A 21,350-nucleotide genomic window follows, 5' to 3' on the forward strand; every position below is an offset into this window, starting at 1 on the left:
CGACGCCGGAACTCGTTCCGCGAGCAACTTCAACCGACAGGATCGTTGAGTCATGGGCGTTGCTTGAAATTCCCTGTGTACGCAGAGGCACGATAATGAACGCGAAATTTACGAGTACTCTGATATCGCGATGCTGGGTGACCTCGGCCATCCCGATCCAAGCAAACCTGAGAACACGCCCAATCGGTGCGCGGCTACTAGCACCTCCCGCGGAATGATTAACCTCGATCGCGATGAAGACTGGGTGACTTACGAGAGGATAACCGAAGCTGCCATTTTGAGGAAGTTCAGAGGAGAATTACCTGGACGTCTACTAGCTCCCTCGCGTCCCATCGCCAAGTCAGCTGATGTGCTGAGAGGGAAGATACCCACGAGCAAGAATCGAAGCACTGGTTTGGGGAATGGGTTCCAGAGGAACGAGTGGGCAGAGGATACTTTCAATGCAAGAGGGGATGGAGATAAAGCTGAGGATGTTGCCTCCTTGTGGATGAGGAAGAGCCTCTTCCCACATGTCCCACCTTATGTTCTCTTTCACAGTTATGATGAGAAAAGGGCGGAACAGTTGCCCAAGGATTTTGCTAAGCTTCTCAAGTGGAAGGTTACCACTTACATGCCTAAAATATTAGTCAGAATTTTGGTGAACTCGGGCTACCAGCTGGTGATCAAGGGGAACGACTGGTCTGGGGTTTGGTTCCCCTGCTCTAGCGATAACTCGAGGTTCCAGAGGCTGCAGGGCTTCCAGAAGGTGAGGATTAAGATCCTGTTGTGAAGATGATTTTCTATGTTATTGATATAGAATTCTCTGTCTAGGTGAATAGTATACCTGGGTCGCAGAACCTAGGCAACAAAGACCTACTGTGGACCAACCTGAGCAGGATGATGAGGAAGTTTGGCTCTCACGAATACAATTTCATGCCCAAGACTTTTGTCCTGCCTCAAGACACTCGCAAGTTGGAGGGAATTTGGCTAAAATACAGCGGTGGCCACACGTGGATAATTAAGCCACCATGCTCGGGTCGCGGCCAGGGCATCAGGATCATCGACCAGTGGTGGGAGATACCGAAGTGGCACTCTATGGTCGTTCAGAGATACATCTCTAGACCGAGACTGATAAACAGTACGAAATTCGACCTGCGAGTTTATGTTCTGGTAACTGGCATCAACCCATTGAGAATCTACATTTATAAGGAAGGCTTGGTGCGATTTGCCTCGGTCAGGTATTCGATCATCGAAGAAAAAGGTAGTTTGGATTATTTGTGTCCTGACTATGCCCTTTAATTTTAGGTACCTTCGAGGCATGAACCTGAACGACAAGTTCATGCACCTGACCAACACCAGCGTGAATAAGCAGAATCCTGAATACGTAATGAACGATGGAATCAACTCGTTCAAAGGCCACAAGTGGTCCTTCGGGAGTTTATGGAGCTACTTGAAGGAGGAAGGGGTGGACGAGGCTAAGCTGTGGTCCAGGATCAAGGACATCGTCGTAAAGACGCTGATAGCTACCGAATCGAGCATGCACTCGGCCGTTTCGAAGAATCTGACCTCGAATTACACTTGCTACGAATTGTACGGGTTCGACGTGCTACTTGACGAGAGTTTCAAGCCGTGGCTGCTCGAAGTCAACGCTCTGCCTTCGTTACAGACCGACTCGCCACTCGACAGGGCTATTAAGGTATTCGAAAAAGTTTTCGATAACTTTGCAATTAGTAATCCCAATCTAGATGCTTTAAAGAAGATCAGAGTTCAAATCTCGTATACATTAACTTCCTTTTTTCTTATTTCTTTAATTTTAATTGGAATTAATTTTATTACTGACTGAGCATTGTTTTAATTACCGAGGAAATATCTGTTTCGATGGTAAACTCCCCTCGTTAAACCTACGATTGAATTTGAAACTGTGTGCTCGAGCATCGATTAGCAACTTTCTCGTCAACATCGATACTACCTCGCTAAATTCTAATTACCTCCAATCGCGAACACGTGCAATCAAGTTACAGCTACAAATAGTTAATTTCGAACTTTCGAATTCCTTCGTAATGATGCACGGTAGCAGTGCGATCGATTCTAAATCGTTTATGGACAGCATTCGAGTGAGTCACAAGTGTGATTCGCGGTAATGATTACGATTCGTCTGAACCTCTCTTTTTGCAGGGTCCCCTTGTCAGGGATGTCCTAAACATGGCTGGCTATCAGGTCCCCAGGTGCGATCAACTTTCTGACGTACGTAAAAGAAGGTACAATTCCATAGCTCACGACGACAGGTTGTACAGCAAGATACTGACTGTTCGTGAAAAAGTGAAGCAAGAGGAAATCAATGCCTTGAAGACTCGCAAAGAGTACCTAGATCGAATTCTTGATAAGCTGACGAGGGACGATTTAAGGCAGCTCGTTCGTTACGAAGACGAGTTGACTCAAATAGGAAATTTTGAGAAAATATTCCCCACTAATCAATCGCACTCCTATCTGAGATACTTCGAAGTGGAAAGATATTACGACCGATTATTGCACGCCTGGGAATATCGTTACTCTAATAAGAGAAACGAAGGGATTAATATGCTGAAGAAATTCTGTGAGAGGATGCTGCATATACAGCAATCATATTCTGATTAATTAAAATTTTATATACCCCTGACCCACAAGAATACCAAATTAGCTTGATACCTTCATGTTCTATGTAAATATCTGTTATCCTGTAATTGTCACAGTCCACGAAATTATTTATAAATTTACGATAGAGGAAGAAAAACGAGACCAAAGAATATCAATTACCAAATTACGTTAGGGTTCTCAGAAATGCATTCAATTCCAAGAATTCGCCTCACCGTTTTCTAGCTATCATGTAATGCTACACGAATGATAGCGCACGGGTACGATTTCTTCGTCAACGATTAAGATACCACCCGCAATAGCACGACCGAGGTGCGTGTAAATTATTTTGTCTCGCGCAACATTTGATGTCAATAGAATCCCAGAAATCCGACGAAACCTTACGCCTGTTAATCTACCTTGGGAGCGTTGCGTAACACCATGACCACGAGCTGCTATAAGTCGCTTTAACTATATCGGTCGGGTTGACGTCACTCATTCGCTGTTTGCAACTTCCCTTCGATAGGAGTGTCCGTTTCCACGAACGGACTTCCTTTATCGGATTACTGACAAGGAGACAATGCGTGGACTTCTATGAAAGTCGGAGAAATGAATCTAGGCCTCGAATGGTGACATTCGGTGAGATAGTTTCTTTGCACGATGGAACATCAAGGTTTAGGACTCGTTATGGGATTATAGGGCGTGAGTTGGTTAATTAAGTTAATTTTGTGCGTTGGTCACTCGAATGGAAATGTTAAGGAAATGTTGAATTATTGAATTTCAGATTTTCTTCGAATTTTCGGAATTTTAAATTTGAGAATATACAAATTCCTAAGTGCTTCAACTTCCAAGTGCTTCAATTCTCAAATGCTTCAATTCCCAAGTGTTTCAATTCTCAAATCTTTCAATTCCTAAATGTTTCAATTCCCAAATTTTTCAATTCCCAAATTTTTCAATTCCCAAGTGTTTCAATTCCGAAATCTTTCAATTCCCAAGTGTTTCAATTCTCAAATTGTTCAATTCTTAAATGTTTCAATTCCCAAATCTTTCAATTCTGAAATCTTTCAATTCCCAAGTATTTCAATTCTCAAATCTTTCAATTCCCAAATATCCAATATTTAAAATTGGAAAATTTCATTTGAAACCTTCGAATTCTGAAAATTTGCAAATATCTTCTCCCGAGAAGAAAGCTCACTAATGGCATTTCGAAACGTCGAAAGAGATAACAGTCAGTAGGAGGCACAAAGGTGCAGCCTCGCCGATGATTCGTTTCTGTTTACACAGATGCGGCATTTTCAAATAAATAGATTCCTCATTGCGCGTGCAGCTTCCATTAAATGTCGCTAAACTGGTCGACACAGTGTTTACTCGAGCTGACAACGACAAAGGGGCGAATCGCGAAGTTGCGTGGACAGTCTCGCGATGATATGCAACGCTCCCGTAGACTAAATACAGAACACAATGACTCACTTTGTGGAAAACTAAAATTGAATAGCGTCCATTGCGCAACCACCCGCATTAACGACGCTGCACGACGACTCTGACATTTATACCCAACAATTATTTACGATAAAGCCAGACACGAAAGTGTTAGACGGTTCGGTCGATGAGACAGTCCGCAATGGACAGTTTCACAATACTCTACCTGAGCATCATCCACAAGTTGCGAGCAAAAATGTGGGACACTTTCTCGAGATCAATAGAAACATTAAAACAATGAAAAAATTTAACGGAGCTCCACATCTCTTTTAACATCCCGTAACTACCAACATGGAGCTACTCGGAGAACGTCTGGCGCTCTTCCATTTGCTGTTTACAAAGCTCCAGATCTATCCTCGGTAATCCACATTACTCGTCTGTCAAATTGAATTCAATTAAATTTCCTTCGTCCACGACACTCGATCCCGCGAAATCCCCTAATTACTCTGAACAGCGTATTAAATATGATCGCTACAAGGATAACATCGATCGGCCACGGCTCGTCACCTGCCTGGAGGATGACGTAAGCAGCGGTGAAAGCTTCGCGGTCTTCAGAAGCGTGAGTCGTTTCCTGAAAATCTCGCGAACTCGACTTTAAGTACTTTTCAGTTCATTGAGACGGCCTTCCAGTGCCCTCTTCTTCGCTGCGTCGTAACATACCACGTAACCTACTTTTCTTTCCGCGATCGCAGGCTAGCATCTTATCTGTTTGTCGTGATACACATCCCACGCAGTCTGGAGGAGTCATCGATGACTGCTTGAGGAAGATAAGCAGATCGAACTTTCCTTCAACTTTATCCTACAGAAAACAAGACAAGCATTTCTAATATTTTACAATATACCCTAGCCAAAAAAGACTCTTTACTACCACACAGAGCATCCCTATTTGGACTCAGTGTCGTATAGCTTTCGTCCAGTCGGTCAGATGATTCGCTCTCGCTAATGGCTCAGGATGTTTTTCGGCCGAGGGTTCACAGAAGAATGCCTGAAAGCGGCTGTTAAACCGTAATTCCTTTTATAGATTCTCGTAAACGTTTTAGTGCAAATCTTTGGAAGATGGACAATGGAACGGTGGCCTAGAAGGACTTCAGAAAATTCCACTAATCCTGCGCGGCGTTATCGGAGGTCTCAAGCGTTTCCAAAGAGCTTTGCGAGACTCTGATAGCTCAGGTCCCGTAATACCTGTCTCTGGCTAGACACCGCAGGTAGAAACTCTAGACCAAGATCACCGCGACGGAACTAGTTTCAGATGCGACGCGATAATGCATCGAACGGAGAACGAGGACGCTCGGGAGAGGGGAAGAGAGAGAAAAAAAAGCGATAGGCGTCGAGGGGACATAATTTTCTTGGTCTAACGACGGCCAGTCGGTCTTAAATTATTTTTTCACCAGATACATGTGTTCCATTCTCGGTCGCGGTCAAGCGTGGTAAAATAGTGGAGTGTTTACTTACTGTAGCCTGCGTTCCGACTGTCGCATTATTAGCGAGCGTACGGCTGCGTGACTCTGACAATCAGAGCAGAATGAGACCTGAAATTCGCAATCTCACGAATGAATCCACTCGAGTCCGTCTAATTACAACACCGTAATAGTTAGTCGCGGACGCTACAGTCTGCTCGAGTTTTTGCTTTAGAAGCGAGCGCGTTAGCTGCTCAAAGTGAGCGTACGCCATTTTTATTCTGGTCGAAAAAATGAAGAGAGTGACCCAAATATGAAGTATGCTAGTCATAGCTAGAGGTCTGGTCGATTGAAAAATACTGCGTTTCAATGTAGGTATTTTTAAATTTTGGAGCATGTCTAATCTTTCAATATCCACTGAAGATTTGTCTTAGTGATCGGTTAATTTAAGTTTCTTCTTCTTCTTTAAATTAATTCTAATGACACTTCAATGATTCATCAATTTTAGGGTAGGTACCTACTTGCTAAATGGAGCAGGAAAGTCCATATACAATTTTTTGGTTACATTTCATTCTTTCAATCATCTACTTTGCAACATAAGCCTCTTTATTTTTTAAAATTCCGTGCTTCAAAGAAATAAGTGAGTAACTTGTTCGCTTTAAGAACTATTACGCCTTTCTGCTCCATTTGGAGACACCCCCCCAAGAAATCTACCCCCAAAAATTATGAACCTTTTTTCCCACCCCGTAAGTACATTTAACGTGGTTATATTAAAGATCAAACGAAGCAGGCGAGAGAAGTTGCGTGTCTCTGAAAATAGGTCAGTTTAATAAGCATGCCGGAAATTATATTGGTGAAGAAAAGGAGCAGTCACTACTGCCACCGCAGAACGATATCCTATGGCAATAGTCTTTGTTTCTAGCCGATGTTGACTCATACCAGTTTGCAGAGAAAACATGTATGAGCGTAAGAGTCTATGTAAACGATAATTGATAGGTGCAAGACAGGCTGGGATGAAACCAAACGCGGATGAATGAGACCGACACGATGGGGGAATAAGTGGCAGGTCGGATAGGGTATAAATAGCGACTGGAATCTAATTTAATTGATCTCTGAACGCAGCGAGGGGAATAATGGTGTTATCGCCTTACCTTTCAATTTTTCCTTGCACGGTTAACATTAGGAATATAGACAATTAACGACGTTTGTAACGTGCCACTAACTTGCTAACAGTCTAACAAGATTGATACTAATATTGATACTAATCCTACTAATGGTACAAGAAGGACCTTAGTGTAGCGCGTTGTGTAATTCATTAGTAGGTGATTCTCTGTGTATGACTTCGTCATTGATTAGGGCTTTTAATAGTACTAATATTTACTCAATGTATGGAGCATTTGCTAGAAAAATTATTCTACTACTAAAGTTACGAATTTAAAAGGATCTAATACCTATGTTAAAAGAGAGAAAAAAAGATTATCCCAATACGATCGAATTCAAGTTTTTAAATTTTCAAATTCTCAAATATTAAAAATTCAATTTTCAGGAATCTGTATTAGAACTCAAGCTGACCCTATCCTAGTCAGATAAGGGTTAAAATTCACTCTACCCTCGTCAGAACTCTAAACTCCACATCTCACATCCTTCAACTAAACCACAAACTCACATTTTCCAAAGGCATGACTCACTTCGTTTCACCTTACAGCCGCAGAAACAGAAATATCCCAACACTATGAAAGCACCCGAGCCTCCAATCGAACCTTTCCAAATGTCGATCGAAGAAAGTTGGGATCGCAAAGATAGTCGAAGGGAAATTCGCTGAAAGCAGAAGCAGCGTTCCGGCGGTCCTGGTGATTAATATAATCCGCGGAGAGAAAATACGGTGGACAGAGGCATACAAAACGATAGGCGAGCGCGATAAGGCAAAAGCAGTTTCGTCGCTCTGTTTCCTGCTCGCGGTCACCGACATGCGGGACTTAATAAGCGGGCGCACGTAATAAGCAGGAATCGAGCAGCGAACGAACGTTCGGACCAGCGAGGTTGAACGGTTCTATGCTAAATAGAGGGATGGTAGCCAGGCTAATTCGACTGTCACTTTCTCCGTCCCATTGGACGGACGTTCGTTTCGTCGTTCGCGCACGACGACCGACAGTGCCTCGATCCTCCGAGTCGAAAGTGAATTTCGCGCTGCGCGAGCATCGTGTCAGTGACCTTTAAGCACCGATCACGTGTCGATCGAGGCTCCAGAAGATCGCGAGGAGCTGTTACTCAGGTGAACCTGGGCTTTCGGGTCGTCTAGAGACTGCTTCAGGTGAACCAAGGAAGATACTGGGTTCGTGAAGCCCTAAGTGGACACACTGGGTCCATTTTCTCTGCAGTGAGTTCTGATTTTTTAATTTTAATGTATATTAAAATAGAGGCTTCAATAAGTATGCCAGAAGCTTTTCCGATTTTTTGGAAGCTTAGTACAAGAAGAAAATTGTGAGAGAATGGACCCAGTGGACTCATGAAATCACTTCATTTCTGTGTCTTTCCTTTGAATTTAACTTCGAGATTTGCATCTTAAGAAAAGTCGCTTTCTTTACTCCTATGTCCCACCGATTCCATGCCCACATGTTTTAAAACAAACTATATGTATCCAATCCGCTCTTAGACTCTTTTTTAGACTCCACTCACAACACAAGTGGAATTAAAAAAAGGTGCACAGTAGAGAGCTGCCACGTGAAAGCAACCAAAGGGTTGAGCAACTTTTAATTAAAAAAAAAAAAAAATTCGAGCACGACTGTAAGACATGCTGAAAAGAAATTTTCCAATGACGAAAGTATCGTTTTTCGCGTAGACACCTCGAAAGAGCGATTTCCTCTGTGGCAGGAAACCGAGGAAATAGTTGCAACGAATTATCCAGCAATTAGGCGATAAATCACCAGGGAAACGTGTGGAGGGATCACTCGGTGATCGCTGGTCGAAAGACTTGTCTACCGCATTTGCATTTAATTAGGGTTTCTGTTTATAGGTAAACGGCGCGAAACCTCCTTCGAAATAACAGGTATCCACGGTGCTCGATGCAACCGTGGGCACGGGTTACGCGCGCGTGCACGTGCGACTGTTTTGTGCAATAACTGACGCGTTCGCGCTACCAGGGGAAAAGAGAAAAAATCGGAAAATTATCGTTCCTGTCGACGGTGAAACGACCACTCGGTATCTAGTCCACGGTAGCTGGGATCGCGCATGCGAATCGTGAAATCAAATTGCTATCGTTTCCCTCCCACACGAGGTGGTGCATCGATAATGATCGACTGCATTGGGTTTTGTCTCTTGAATGGAACTTAATTGTTTCTTTTTTAAAGTTTCTCCATTTAACGTGGGATTTTTATTTAAAAAATTGACGATATTTTCGAAATCTGTTCAAAGAAGTTGAATAATCTCAGCCACTAATTTTTACTGGAGTCATTATTTAGGCAGAACTTCACGAAGAAGCTACCACGTGCGCGGGGCACAGGTGGTCCGTAAACAGCCGAACGAGGACACAAAGTGCATATATTTCGTAGCCGCTAGAAAGTGCCGCTATCGATCACGTTGCGCGCTTTCTTCCTTACGACGATTACGCGTAGAGTCGTTCGAGTTCAAGGAACGCGCGACGCCTTCACTTTTCTTTCGCGTATACGCGTGGAATGGGCACGCACAATATGTATCATATTGAAACGTATTCAAAAGATGGGAACATTCTTCTTCCCAGCGATTGAAAGCCGTGGTAAAAGGAAGAGTAGCGTAAACAATGATTCGCAGAACCTCCAAGAATGCAATCTTCGATAAGGATAGGAAGGGGTATCGAGTGAATGCAAATTGCGACAGTGCAGAAAAGAAAACAGTGTTTGTGCAAATGAAGTACAAATGTCGAAGACTATGTGGCAAAACTATGTGAGTTGTATTTTCAAAAAATTGAATTTGTACCTTCGTTAAAATGTTCAAGATACTGTTTTTATTTTAAGGAAAAGAGATGATAGTTATGTTAACTGTTCACTTTGAAACTAAATATTAATAAAATTAAACTAGTTCTTTATAGAGAATTAGGGTTCACTAAGTGTAACACAAGAATATTTCGAAAATAAACATTATGTGCCTCATAATTTTTATCTTATTGCATCTGATGATCATAGATATTAATTACATATCTGATAATGATAGTAATGTAAGTAAAAGATTGAAAAAATATTATTTTATTAATTATATCACGTCGAAACGAACCAAATCACAAAAAACATAAAATAAAATTTATGCTACAAAGAATTTTTTACTTCGACCACTTTCATAATCACCGACATACAGGTTAATTAGAAGTTTATACCACCGCTAAGGAATATAATGCAAGTCTTCTACATAATCAATATTTCGATGCCACCCCTTGTGGCTGGGAATGTTGTTAACACACAATCGAACTAGAATCCAAACATTCATTAATTCCCTCGGACGTAATTAAGCCGAACAGGCTGGTAATAAAGGTTGCTTGGTACCGATCGCTAACAAAAGTCAGCGAGAGTGTACCAGCACAAAGACGAAGGCTGTACGAGAAGAGAATGACGCGCAACGTTTCCTATAGACCGTTTAAATACCGAAGGTAACGCCTCTTACTCCTGTATAGAATGTACGATCGCTTGTAGCTGGTGCACCGAGTACGTGTTGGTTACATTAATCGTCGAACCCTGAGCCGAGTTTCGATTTCTACCGTGGAATCCGCTCGAATATAGGTTCGAGCTTTTCCACGATGTTGCGATAAAGATACGCGCTAGCATCCCTGAGGTCATCGATGTTCAGGTGTTTTTGGAGGAATCAACTAATTGCAGTGTAAATAGTGCGCGTTCAGAATGCAGATTTGGGTCGTCGTTACAGTAGATAAGTATGCACATGCAGGAACATGTATATGTAGAATTACCTAACTGCTTGTATGAAATGGAAATCACAGAATTTTTAGTAACTCCAGTTTCGATATTTGATGTGGTGAAAATATTCTGGCGTAATTTAAAGAAATTAGTATGTAAACTGGAACTAATAAATTTATCTGTAATTCTTATCTAGTATTAATTATTTTTTGTAATGGAATCATGGTGCTTCTACTTTTTGTTATACTGTGGTATTATAGTACCTATTATAGAAGCTGTGTAAAAGAGTGCTCAACTAAAAAAGAATTATTTTTTAAATATCTAGAAAAATTCAATGCAAGAGTGAGCTATTTTTATCTGAAGGACCTTCACTAATTTTTCATCATAAAGAATTTGAAACTAACTTTCTTAAAAATTTATTATATTAGTACGACGTTCTTGTAATGAAGTAATGTACCTATATTTTTATTTGGAAATTAAACAGGGAATCTAGACAAAAAAAGTTGAGTAAATATCTTCACTTTCTACGAGATTCAACAAGGTAATGGAGAGGCAGCGCCCTGTGTAATGAAAACAATTCTGTCCTTGAATTCCAAGGCCCCTTTTCTACCTGCATTGACCAACAAATGTCCAAATAGCCACTAAATACTTCTTTTACGCCCCATAAATTATATTACACGCTTTAAAATAATCAAGTTCTGTACGATAATATTAGCTCGAGACACTCAGAAAATATTCCTCCCCTCTAGGTTCTAATTCACAGAACAAACACGACGCGAGTCGTGAACGTTCGAAAAGACAAGTTGATAAATACAGTATCCCTACGATAGTTCATGATTTCGTACCCATTTATTTTTATAGCTTTTTTGTATTTAAAAAGTTCTCAAGTGGACATACACACTATCATTTCATAATTCATAGTCATTCATAATCGACTATTATATGATTGTATGGCTCATTTTCTACTATAACATAACACATCAATTTATCTCTTTTAAGTTATTAGTAGACTAGAGTTTTATTTCATATAAATTTCAGTAGTATAAACAGTAATAGAGCTCACATAACATCAAGAAATACATAAACTATGAAAAATGAAGTGCAAATTATAGTACTCGAAAGACTGAGCAAATTTTTATTTTAGTTCCCCTTCTTTATCTGTGTTTATAAACATATAAAGCTATGTAAAAATCCGCAGTCCAGTTATTAGTACAGACTGTCAAGAAAGAATATTTAAAATGACGACTTCTGAGTTACGTAATTGCAGAAATGAGCGAATACAATGCATCTCGAGGTCACAGCAAGAAAACCCAGTATACAATATAATATCGTTTACTTACGGTAAGCTGCGTCTTGTCAGGTGCGATCGCCGTGATCTCCACTGGCCTTGGCTCGGGTGGATTCGCCTTGCTGAGAATGGCAGCCGGCATTTTCGCGACCAGCGACAGCCTCCTGGTGAGCCGTCTGCCTAATTCTGCGCGTCGTCGTGCCCTAACACGGGGACCAGTGCCCTTGTACCCTCCGAATTCCATCCTCGCTGAATCCTCTTCTTCTTTATCCCTTCACGGTCATGGCGGCAAACATCCCGTGTCACGTGCTCACTCCTTACGCTCCAAAGCACCGTCTATCAACGAACCATCGAAACACTGCTACACTTACTGAACCACGAAATTGCGTGTTAACCTCGTCAAATATTTCCCCATAACGCTTTGGAAAACACCATCGAACACACGTCTCAATACTCAATTATCGAAGACTCGATCCATGAAGAGGTGAGATCTACACTTTTATCTGTACTAGAAAGGTTAAAACTGATCGCGAGTACTTTTCTTTCGGTATGGGTTCACAGGTTACGAGACACTGTTTTCTCAGATTCAATTCACGTTTACGATAGTCCGCCTCGGCTCTATGAACGATGAACTCTGTAATTTCACGTGTACGGAAGGTCTACTATTTTATTGATACTTAGAAAGTTTGAAACAAATCGCGAGTAATTTAATGGTAGTTTTCATACGATATAGGTCCACAGTTTACGAGAGACTGTTTTCTCAGATTCAATTCATGTTTACGACAGTTCACCTCGGTTCCATGAACGATGAACTCCAGAATTCCACGTGCACGGGGGGCCTACACTTTTATCGGTACTTAGAAAGTCTGAAACAGATCGCGAGTAGTTTTATAGTAGTCTTCACACGATATAGGCCCAGAGTTTACGAGACACTGATTTCCCAGATTGAACTCACGTTTACAGTAATCTACCTCGTTTCTAAGAATGAGCTCTAAAATTCTACGAGTGAATAATTTCGAGTAGATCCCTCGACGAGGCAATGCTCCCTCTACGTTCCACCACGCGACGTGCACCGGGTCTGTCGAGCAACGGTCGCGGGTTACACGCACGATGTAAACACTTGCTCGGATGCTGGAGGCTCTGGTGGCGCGCGCACATGCGTCATCCCCCTCTGGCGACCGCGTCCCTGCACTCCCTGTGCATCTTTCTCACGAACACGCGTGGGGCTGCGCGCCGACAAGGGGAAGAGGGACGAGCGCGCCGAGCACTGGCTAGAGATACGTATTCAACGAGGTGTGCGCGTCGAAAAACGAGACGGCGAAGTGCGGAAAAGAGAACAGCCGGTTCTTGCTGGCGCTCGGTCTGCCTGGCGCGCTTCGACTGAAATTGAATCGCGGCAACCTCCTACCACGCGGCCCGTCACACTGCCAGCCTTCCTAACCGCCGCGCCTCCGCGTCTCTCGCGCGTGTCTCCTCGCCGATCCAACCGGCCCCGACCAAATTTCTGCGTAAACACCGAACGGGACCCAACCAACGCGCCGCCAGCCGATGGAGGACTGATGTAACAGGTAACGATTCAGTTTTAGATCGTATACAGGGGGTTTCTGAACGGGGGAACTTCAAGGGATGATTTTTAGAATTTTTTTTAAATTTCAGGCGTGTAGGAAATTATGGAGCGCAGAATATTTGAAAATGCACGCGATGCCAGCCGATGGAGGACTGATGTAACAGGTAACGATTCAGTTTTAGATCGTATACAGGGGGTTTCTGAACGGGGGAACTTTAAGGGATGATTTGTAGAATTTTTTTTAAATTTCAGGCGTGTAGGAAATTATGGAGCGCAGAATATTTAAAAATGCACGCGATGCCAGGCGATCGAGAACTAATGTAACAGGTAAGGATTTAGTCTTTTATCGTATGCAGGGGGTTTCTGAACGACAGAACTTTAAGGGATGATTTTTAGAATTTTTATAAAATTTCAGGCGTGTAAGAAATTATGGAGCGCAGAATATTTGAAAATGCACGCGATGTCAGGCGAACGAGCACTGATGTAACAGGTAACGATTCAGTTTTAGATCGTATAAAGGGGGTTTCTGAACGGCGGAACTTTAAGAGATGATTTGTAGAATTTTTCTACAATTTCAGGCGTGTAGGAAATTATGGAGCGCAGAATATTTAAGGGATGATCCTAGACGCCAAAATAAGAAAATTAAGAATAATAATTTCGCGTTTGAAACTTCATTTGTTAACCACCAGATGGCCTCGAGCAGTGATTTCCAATTTTCACCAGATTCTTAGACGCTTGTAACCAGCAAACGAATCTTCAAACATGAAATCATTATTCTCGATCTTCATTTTATTTTAGTGTCTGGAATCACCCCTTAAAGTGCTGCTCAAAAACTCTCTGAAGACCAGATACTTTTATTTTCTGAATATTGTCGATTAAACATCTGATTCTTAATTCTGATTACGGACTTATCTTCTACTTACTGCTGCAAAAACTATAAATTCTACCTTGTACGCTTCAATTATGGTATAAACACAAATTTGTTGAAAGAATAAGTCACGTCGTTTTGCTTTTCAATCACAGATGTAAGATACTGCAGTAGCGGTTTTGTTTTATTGGTTTTGATAATTACAAGAGTATGGGTTTAATTACGAACATAATTATACCGTTTGGAATGCCGAACAATACGTACGACATAGTTTCTCTTAATTAGTTAAGCCGATCGAGATAGGTCTAGTGAAATTTTTGAAAAGCCACTGATTGCAAAATTTATTCTGGATTGTTCGTGTGGCAAGGTGTTGATTGATTTATGAGAGTCTGTATACTGAGAGTTCTAGAGTAGTGTACCGAGATATTTCTTCAGGTAGAAATTGAAATTTCTGCTTTTTGAGGCGTGCAGCATACGCAGAAGCGGTCTTTTAAGCGAGATAGAGTTCTGCATAAGAACTGCAGTAGTTTTCTTCGTACACGGAAGCCGTGGATGTAGTGACGCAACGTGCTCGATAATACGAAGCCCGAACAGGCGTTGCGACCACAAATACCATCAACTTGAGCGATCGGAGAAAAACAATCAGTAACAATTGGCACGATTAGCATGTATTTACGCCTGTTGTGATCACAGACGATCGAACGACGCAAACTCGTCGCTATCGCGCGCCCCTGCAAGCAGTAAATAAAATTCTTCTGTCTATAAATAACTAAAGCCTATTAGAAAGTTCATTTCTGGGTGGATCGTGCCAAGTATTTTAATGCCTTACATAATATGCTCGTAGGATTCATGGTTAACTGGATTTTTGAACACCCCTATATACCATCATTGCTCTGAGGATCGTGAATTTAATCCAATATCCAAGAAACTATAACGTTTAATCATTCCCCAAGGTAAACGCGCATAAGGATACGAAAACAGTTTTATCGCAATTAATTTACCATAATTCCAAATGTAATTAACTGGAGAGGAAATTTAATTAGCTCGTGGGGACCTGGGGTATAACGAGATAAACGGAGAAATTCAATGGTAAAAGCTCTTTAAACATAGACACAAAATGAGCACAAAATAGAATACAGTAGTGCACGCTTCAATTTCGTAAGAATTATTACAATTCAATTCTAGTGACCATTAGTTGTGCCATTCTAATAATTCCAGTACTCATTGTCTTGATGGTCAGCATAACTCAAACCTATTGGAACATATTCGAGTTTTTCCCCAGAACAAAATCTCAATTTATTGAAGATTACAAGGAGATTTACAATGCAAACCCTAGGCTCTATTGAAATTTAAATATCCACTACTGTACATTTATGAGACCTATGTATATTATTATAAGACGCAAAATAAATTTCGCTTAAAGGTAGTATACAAATAGAGAAGGTTTAAGAACGTATTTATATTGATGATGATTCTATGGATAAAATTAAAGTGACCAAAAAGGGTTCGGTGATATCAAGTTCATACTGGCAAAGTGGTTTTAAATTCTTTCGACTCAAGCGACTCGAAGTCAAGTCATTCAATTAATCTGAACGAGACATTCACAAGGTCTCACATGAAGTTATCGGCAATCCCAATAGTCAAGCAAAGCGAAAGGGAGCGCATCGCGCCTTCACACCAGACTTTTCATTGTCTTTACTCCCCTCTCGAGGAAGAAAATTTCCAAGCGACGACGAAACGCACAAAAGACAACGACCATGAAATCCAGTGTGACACTACAGGACAAGCTTGCGAAGCAGAACGAGATTAGCCGTCAGAAGCTGGCGCAAGAGCTCGTGAAACTCGAGAAGGTGGAAAAGTCAGAGCTTAGGATGCTGGAGACTGCGAGGCACCGGTTCCGTTCGCGTCACAAGAACCTGGAAACTCGGCAACCGTCCACTGGATCGAACGTAAGATCTCGCGAGAGCACAGAGGCAAGGTCGCGGTCGTTCTTCTCGTTTCTAATGAATCCACGTGCTCAGATCGAGACGTTTTTATAGATAAGCTAGGTTATATGGTATCGCCATAATGTCATCGTCTAATCTTCCGACCTGATTGTGGACACAGTAATTGACGCGCAGGCTATTAACGTGCGCATGTACGAAACTCACAATCCTGGTTTTTGCTACCATTGCACTGGCGCCATTAAAGAAACTGGCTCGACGGTGAAGCAACAGGTGACCAAAGACTCCTACGAGTTCGTACGATCGATATTGTTCACCAAAGATGAGGTCGATCCGCAGAAGGTCCTTTGCCTGCATCTATTGACTGCTCACAGCACCAAGTGGAACGATAACGACGGCTCCAATGTCAGGCCTGTTCCATGTTTGCTGGAAAAAGGTGAGGTAAATGTCCTTATAGCTGGACACTTGAAGTGCTGAATGTTTCGAGAAGTGGACCACCTGAAAATGTACTAAAAATGACCAGAAGTAGGGGACCACGGCCAAACAGTTAATAAAATAGTAAAACAAATTATTGTTATAATTGTTATAATAGTTATAATGATAATGCATACTTAGATAACAGAATAGAAAGCCTATATAATAAGAAGACAGGTGGTCCCACACTTTTACTCAGCACTGTATATATCCCGATGCTTGAACTGCGTCTCAATAATTGAATATACTATTTTAGGACACTATTTCTTGTTCTTTATTAAGTACACTAGAATTTAAGCTCAAAATTAAATAAAATCAGTGTTCTGGAATATGGTTGACTGGGACATTTATCTTGCCATTGTCCTGGAACCCTCCACTATAATTGCTTTCCTTCCCTTTTAAAGCCAAGAAACACTTCTCTGGCCCCTGGAATAACATCCTCCCCTGCTACGTGGTAGACATAGAGCCTGCCAACACCACAGAGAACCTGAAGCTGCACGAAGACTCTCGCAAGCAGACTCTAGAAGATCAGGTGATCCGCGAGTTCGAGGAGAAGTACAGAGAGTACATGGACAACAACCTGGACGTGAGCAACACTATGTCGAGCAACATGCAGCACACGAAAATGACGTTGCAAGGTCTCGAGAAAATGCCAACCATCTCGCCTCATGTGTACTCTTTACTTGGACCCTCTCACGAGCTGAGGATCAAGCAAGCTCTTGCAGAAGGCATGACTAGAAAGAAGTTCTTTCGCTCTAATATGGAGCTGAGCCTGGACGAGAGGAGTCTGTCCTTTCGTCTCGACGACGACGACGATCTGCTGAGCAGGGCTACCAATGCGTCGAATAGGAATTGGGTTACAAGGTCCACGTACAGTCCCTCAAGACGATCAACCATAGGCTCGCTGTTTAAGTTGGACTATGGGATCACCATGCTGAAACGAAGTAACCCTAACGAGCCCATGATGCACAGATCTAGGAACTCTGACGCTACTAGAGACTTCGTCACCATAAAGTCCAGTTTCAGGGGGATGAAGGAAGCACCTTCGAAGACCTCCAGTACCAAGTCTCCCTTCCGTGGCATATTCGAGTATCAGTCCTCGACGAACTCAATCCTCTCCTCCTGGAACCCTGACTTGACAGTGAAGAAGTTCAGAAAGCGTATTTATTTGAACACGCCCATCAGTGGCCTGGAGTTGGAAAGTAACGCGATCGTGCCGATTCTGGTGAACTATCAAGTGCAGGCGCTGGTGCAGACTGCATTGGACGTCCTCAAACGCGTGAATCCTGAGAAGTTGAAGGGGATAATGGAAACCGCGAGGGACATGGAGGAAATGAAGAGGATGCTGTTGCGCCCTAATGTGCAACAGTTCTTGCAGTCCCTATCAGGACAATCGTTGTTATCTTGTCCAGAGTGTTTCGTGATTTCTGTCGCGGCTGTGGCAGACGAGATAGATTTCAAATTCGAGGGGATCATGGAGAAGGAGATCGTCGCTCTGACTCTGGAACTGCCAGCTCTTCCGTGTTTGGACGCTCTAGTTGCTGAGATAAGGAGCAATATATTCTTCGAAGCGAAGAAGAAGGCTCGGTTAAATGAGAACAAGAAGAAAGTGTCTTCTGCTTCTGAGGGGAAGGGTAAGAGAAAGGATGAGGGAAGAGGATTGGATGGGAGAAGCTTGAAGCGTGATAAGGAGCAACAACAGCAAATAGATACTATAAATAAGGATAAATATTCTGAAGTGAAGAAATTCAAGCAGATTGATGGGTCGAAGAAGAGTATAAACGAAAAGCAAAGTTCGATGGAGAGGAGTAATTGGGCGAATAAGATCGTGGGCCAGAGTAACGAAGACAGTATTACCGAAGCCTCAGCGATGCCTGGTATCTGGCAGAACTCGAAGATGAAGACTGGCGAGCAACGAGGAGTTTCAGGAAATGCGCTCGCTAAACGTACATCAAATTCCAAAGTAAGTTTTTCGCGAAACGAGGAAAAAAAGAGGATTACTGCATCCTCGCGACTACGTTTCAAAGTCTCGGTGAAATATTCAGGAGGAAAAGATCTGATAACAAGTGTTTTTCCTATTCCGTATGGTTATGCAGTCTTGGAAAGTTGCCCAGGATTCTGGCCATTTAGACGCGGATCATGTAATATTGCGAAGAATGACGAACGCTCAAAGAATCTTAGTGGGACAGATGTGTGCCTCCCTTAAGACTAAGAAAATTAATAACCAAGGTTTTATTGCGTGTAATTAGTGTCCTCGTTGTTCTTGCAGTTCAAAACATTCGTTAATCAACTTTTCTACAGGTTTAATTAACGAAAGCGTACCGCTCGCAGCTTTAATTACGCCAGCCCTCTCACGTGATAGCATTAAAGTTTTAACACGGGGAACAGTGTACTCTAAAAGAGACACGACGGACATGCAACCAGGGGAAGCGGAAGATAATACTATTATTACGGATAAACTAACTGGTCCTCTGCTCGCTAAGGTCAAGATAAAGAAAAAGTCATTTTTTATTTTTAAAATAGGAGCTGTTTTATTTTAAAAATAAGACTTTAATGTTTCTGACGCTGTCTTTCTGTTCTTTTCAGATACGACAAGACATTGCGGAGAGCGAAACGAAGAGACGCTTGACCAGCTTCCTGAAAAACGAGACTTGATGAATAGAAAATCGATGTGATTGTATCGGTAGGCTCACATGTTACACGTTTTGATATTCAACTCGCGGAATCAGCAATAAAATAAGTAAATATAAATAAGAGAATGTTATTGTGATGAAATTGTTTGTTTATTATAAAAATAGTATTACAAAAGTTCTTGGGGGCACTGAGCCCTCATGGTACGGCCCTTAAGAGAAGATACTGGCGACAGCTTCGACATCTAGCGGTATTACGCAAACTAACATTTTGAGAAGGACCGTATCATCAAAGGTTGGTGCCCCATTAAATAAATTATTCATAATTATTAAAAAAACATAGACCAACAATATTATTATATAAAACAGTTCAAAATATTGTATTAATAGATAAATTACTATAAATAATTAAATTCGAACAGTAAATATAATAAAAATAATAAAATAATAGCCATCTTTTACAACTTAATTATTTTCGCTTCTTTTAACTTATTTCTTTATATATTTTCGAGTCATTTAATGGTGTAGGGACATATTAGAGCCTTTACACATCATTATACAATAATTGAAGTAAATCAAAATTGTTTATTCTAAAAACAGTATCTGAAAAACTGAGCTTATTTATTCATTTATTTCATTCACAGCATTTTAGCAATGCTACTATTGCTATAGTGATCTGTAATTTCTTAATATCATCTGTAAAATCAGGTGACATTGTAATATTTTAATACTTATAAGTAAAATACACCATCCAAATGATACCGCTGGAGCCATCTAGCGCACGATGACAGAAACTGAAGGTACATGTTCTAAATTTAGTTCTCAGAGTTACTGCTAGATGGAGCTATTCATTGATTCCCATTTTCATTAATCTTCTACCTTTATATTCGTAAATGTGGTAAATGACACGCAGAGCCAGCTAGCGGTTAAAGTCGGAAAGAAAAGTAGAAATTATAATTTTAATTCCTAACTTCTTCCCAAGATGGCTCCACATGTCAATTCCCAAAATTTACAAAATTACTGCTCGTAAAAATGGGAATTGACCAGTGGCGCCACTTAGCGGCGAAATCGGAAGTAAAATTAGAAATTTTATTTTTAGTTCAGGGTGTCCACCGCCAGATGGCGCCACTTGTCAATTCCGGAAATTTCCCTGTGCTGCTCGCGAAAAATGGGAATTGACAAGTGGCGCCATCTAGGGAGAGAAAGTTGGAACTAAAACTAGAGATTTTTGTTTTTAGTTCCGACTTTCACCGCTAGATGGCGCCACTTGTCAATTCCGAAAAATTTCCAAAAGTGCTGCTCGCGAAAATGGGAATTGACAAGTGGCGCCATCTAGCGGTGGCCACCCTGAACTAAAAATAAAATTTCTAATTTTAGTTTCAAGCTTCGTCCGTTAGATGGCGCCACTTGTCAATTCCAATTTCGCGAGCAGCATTTTCGGAATTGACAAGTAGCGCCATCTAGTGGACAAAGTTGGAACTAAAATAAGGAATGATATTTTTAGTTCGGGGTCTGCACCGCTAGATGGCGCCACTTGTCAATTCCCATTTTCGCGAGCAGCATTTTCGGAATTGACAAGTGGCGCCATCTAGCGGCTCAGGGCCGAACTAAAAATATCATTTCTTATTTTAGTTTGAATTTTTGCCGCTAGATGGCGCCACTTGTCAGTTCCCATTGTTCGCGGTGGAGCGTTTTCGGAATTGACAAGTGGTGCCATCTAGCGGTGAATGTCTGAACTAAAAATATAATTTCTAATTTTAGTTCCATGTTTTGCCGCTAGATGGCGTCACTTGCGAATTCCGTCGTTCAATTTTTGAATTTTTGTAGTGTTAGATGTTCATAGGAATTGGTAGGTAACGAAATCTAGCGGTGGGACCTAGGAACTAAATTATATGGTCGAGTTTTAGTTTCTATGGTACACCGCTGGATGGCGCCACAATTATGTTTGCTGGAAAAAGTGGAAGTTCAAAAATTTTCGAAAAGTGCTGTTATGAATCAACATATTGAATAGACTTTATCATTTCGTAATGATACTTAGCGCGTTTATTAGAATATAGAAACGCTAAGCATCATATATAATGCTATATAATGTATCAGATTTATTCTGATACTTCATGCGATAAAATAATCACGTTATACAAGCAGATGATACCATCGAACTTGTATAATATATGAAATACATATAGTTCAGCAAAATTGATTTACCTTTTGCCAGAAGTGTACTTGAAGCTGTGGTAT

The 21,350-nt window shown here is 41.4% G+C and overlaps 3 protein-coding genes and 1 long non-coding RNA gene across 8 annotated transcripts in view; 2 read left to right on the forward strand and 2 right to left on the reverse strand.

Moving 5' to 3' along the window:
- The window catches only part of LOC143178357 (uncharacterized), a 185,131-nt gene extending 173,050 nt beyond the window's left edge, over nucleotides 1-12,081 (reverse strand). For both annotated transcript variants that reach the window (XM_076376958.1, XM_076376957.1), the window contains exon 1: nucleotides 11,683-12,081. In XM_076376958.1, the coding sequence (XP_076233073.1) occupies nucleotides 11,683-11,874 (192 nt within the window). In that variant the 5' untranslated portion in view covers nucleotides 11,875-12,081. The remainder of the gene's footprint in view (nucleotides 1-11,682) is intronic.
- LOC143178226 (tubulin monoglutamylase TTLL4) lies at nucleotides 131-2,613 on the forward strand. Its single transcript, XM_076376756.1, has 4 exons — nucleotides 131-745; nucleotides 811-1,217; nucleotides 1,285-1,675; nucleotides 2,155-2,613. The coding sequence occupies exons 1-4, from the start codon at nucleotides 131-133 to the stop codon at nucleotides 2,611-2,613; spliced, it is 1,872 nt and encodes a 623-aa protein (XP_076232871.1).
- On the reverse strand, nucleotides 11,864-12,788 carry LOC143178521 (uncharacterized). The gene is made up of 4 exons (XR_013001799.1): nucleotides 12,785-12,788; nucleotides 12,586-12,753; nucleotides 12,422-12,496; nucleotides 11,864-11,966 (listed from the first exon to the last, which is right to left on the reverse strand). It is a non-coding gene; the product is annotated as an uncharacterized LOC143178521 (long non-coding RNA).
- A 284-nt stretch (nucleotides 12,789-13,072) lies between these two features.
- LOC143177973 (uncharacterized) lies at nucleotides 13,073-19,573 on the forward strand. 4 transcript variants are annotated; one of them, XM_076376338.1, is made up of 6 exons: nucleotides 13,073-13,198; nucleotides 13,287-13,361; nucleotides 16,887-18,445; nucleotides 18,579-18,711; nucleotides 18,784-18,965; nucleotides 19,069-19,573. In XM_076376338.1, the coding sequence occupies exons 2-6, from the start codon at nucleotides 13,301-13,303 to the stop codon at nucleotides 19,135-19,137; spliced, it is 2,004 nt and encodes a 667-aa protein (XP_076232453.1). In that variant the 5' UTR covers nucleotides 13,073-13,198; nucleotides 13,287-13,300; the 3' UTR covers nucleotides 19,138-19,573. The 4 variants fall into 4 exon arrangements, with proteins under 4 accessions (XP_076232453.1, XP_076232452.1, XP_076232451.1 ...); XM_076376337.1 differs by lacking the exons at nucleotides 13,073-13,198; nucleotides 13,287-13,361 and adding an exon at nucleotides 16,201-16,444 and having other exon boundaries at nucleotides 19,069-19,165; nucleotides 19,281-19,573; XM_076376336.1 differs by lacking the exons at nucleotides 13,073-13,198; nucleotides 13,287-13,361 and adding an exon at nucleotides 16,201-16,444.
- Nucleotides 19,574-21,350: the final 1,777 nt, after the last annotated feature.

Source organism: Calliopsis andreniformis, chromosome 4, assembly GCF_051401765.1.
Source record: "Calliopsis andreniformis isolate RMS-2024a chromosome 4, iyCalAndr_principal, whole genome shotgun sequence".
NCBI classification, from domain to species: Eukaryota; Metazoa; Arthropoda; class Insecta; order Hymenoptera; family Andrenidae; genus Calliopsis; species Calliopsis andreniformis.

Excerpts from the sequence above, each read along its gene's own strand:
- LOC143178226 (XM_076376756.1), top strand. The coding sequence starts at position 131 with ATGCTGGGTGACCTCGGCCATCCCGATCCAAGCAAACCTGAGAACACG. Across the intron at positions 1,218-1,284 it reads GTGCGATTTGCCTCGGTCAG|GTACCTTCGAGGCATGAACC; the intron begins GTATTCGATCAT and ends CTTTAATTTTAG. Across the intron at positions 1,676-2,154 it reads CACTCGACAGGGCTATTAAG|GGTCCCCTTGTCAGGGATGT; the intron begins GTATTCGAAAAA and ends CTCTTTTTGCAG.
- LOC143177973 (XM_076376336.1), top strand. The coding sequence starts at position 16,201 with ATGTACGAAACTCACAATCCTGGTTTTTGCTACCATTGCACTGGCGCC. Across the intron at positions 16,445-16,886 it reads TCCATGTTTGCTGGAAAAAG|CCAAGAAACACTTCTCTGGC; the intron begins GTGAGGTAAATG and ends TCCCTTTTAAAG. Across the intron at positions 18,712-18,783 it reads TAAGAAAATTAATAACCAAG|GTTTAATTAACGAAAGCGTA; the intron begins GTTTTATTGCGT and ends ACTTTTCTACAG.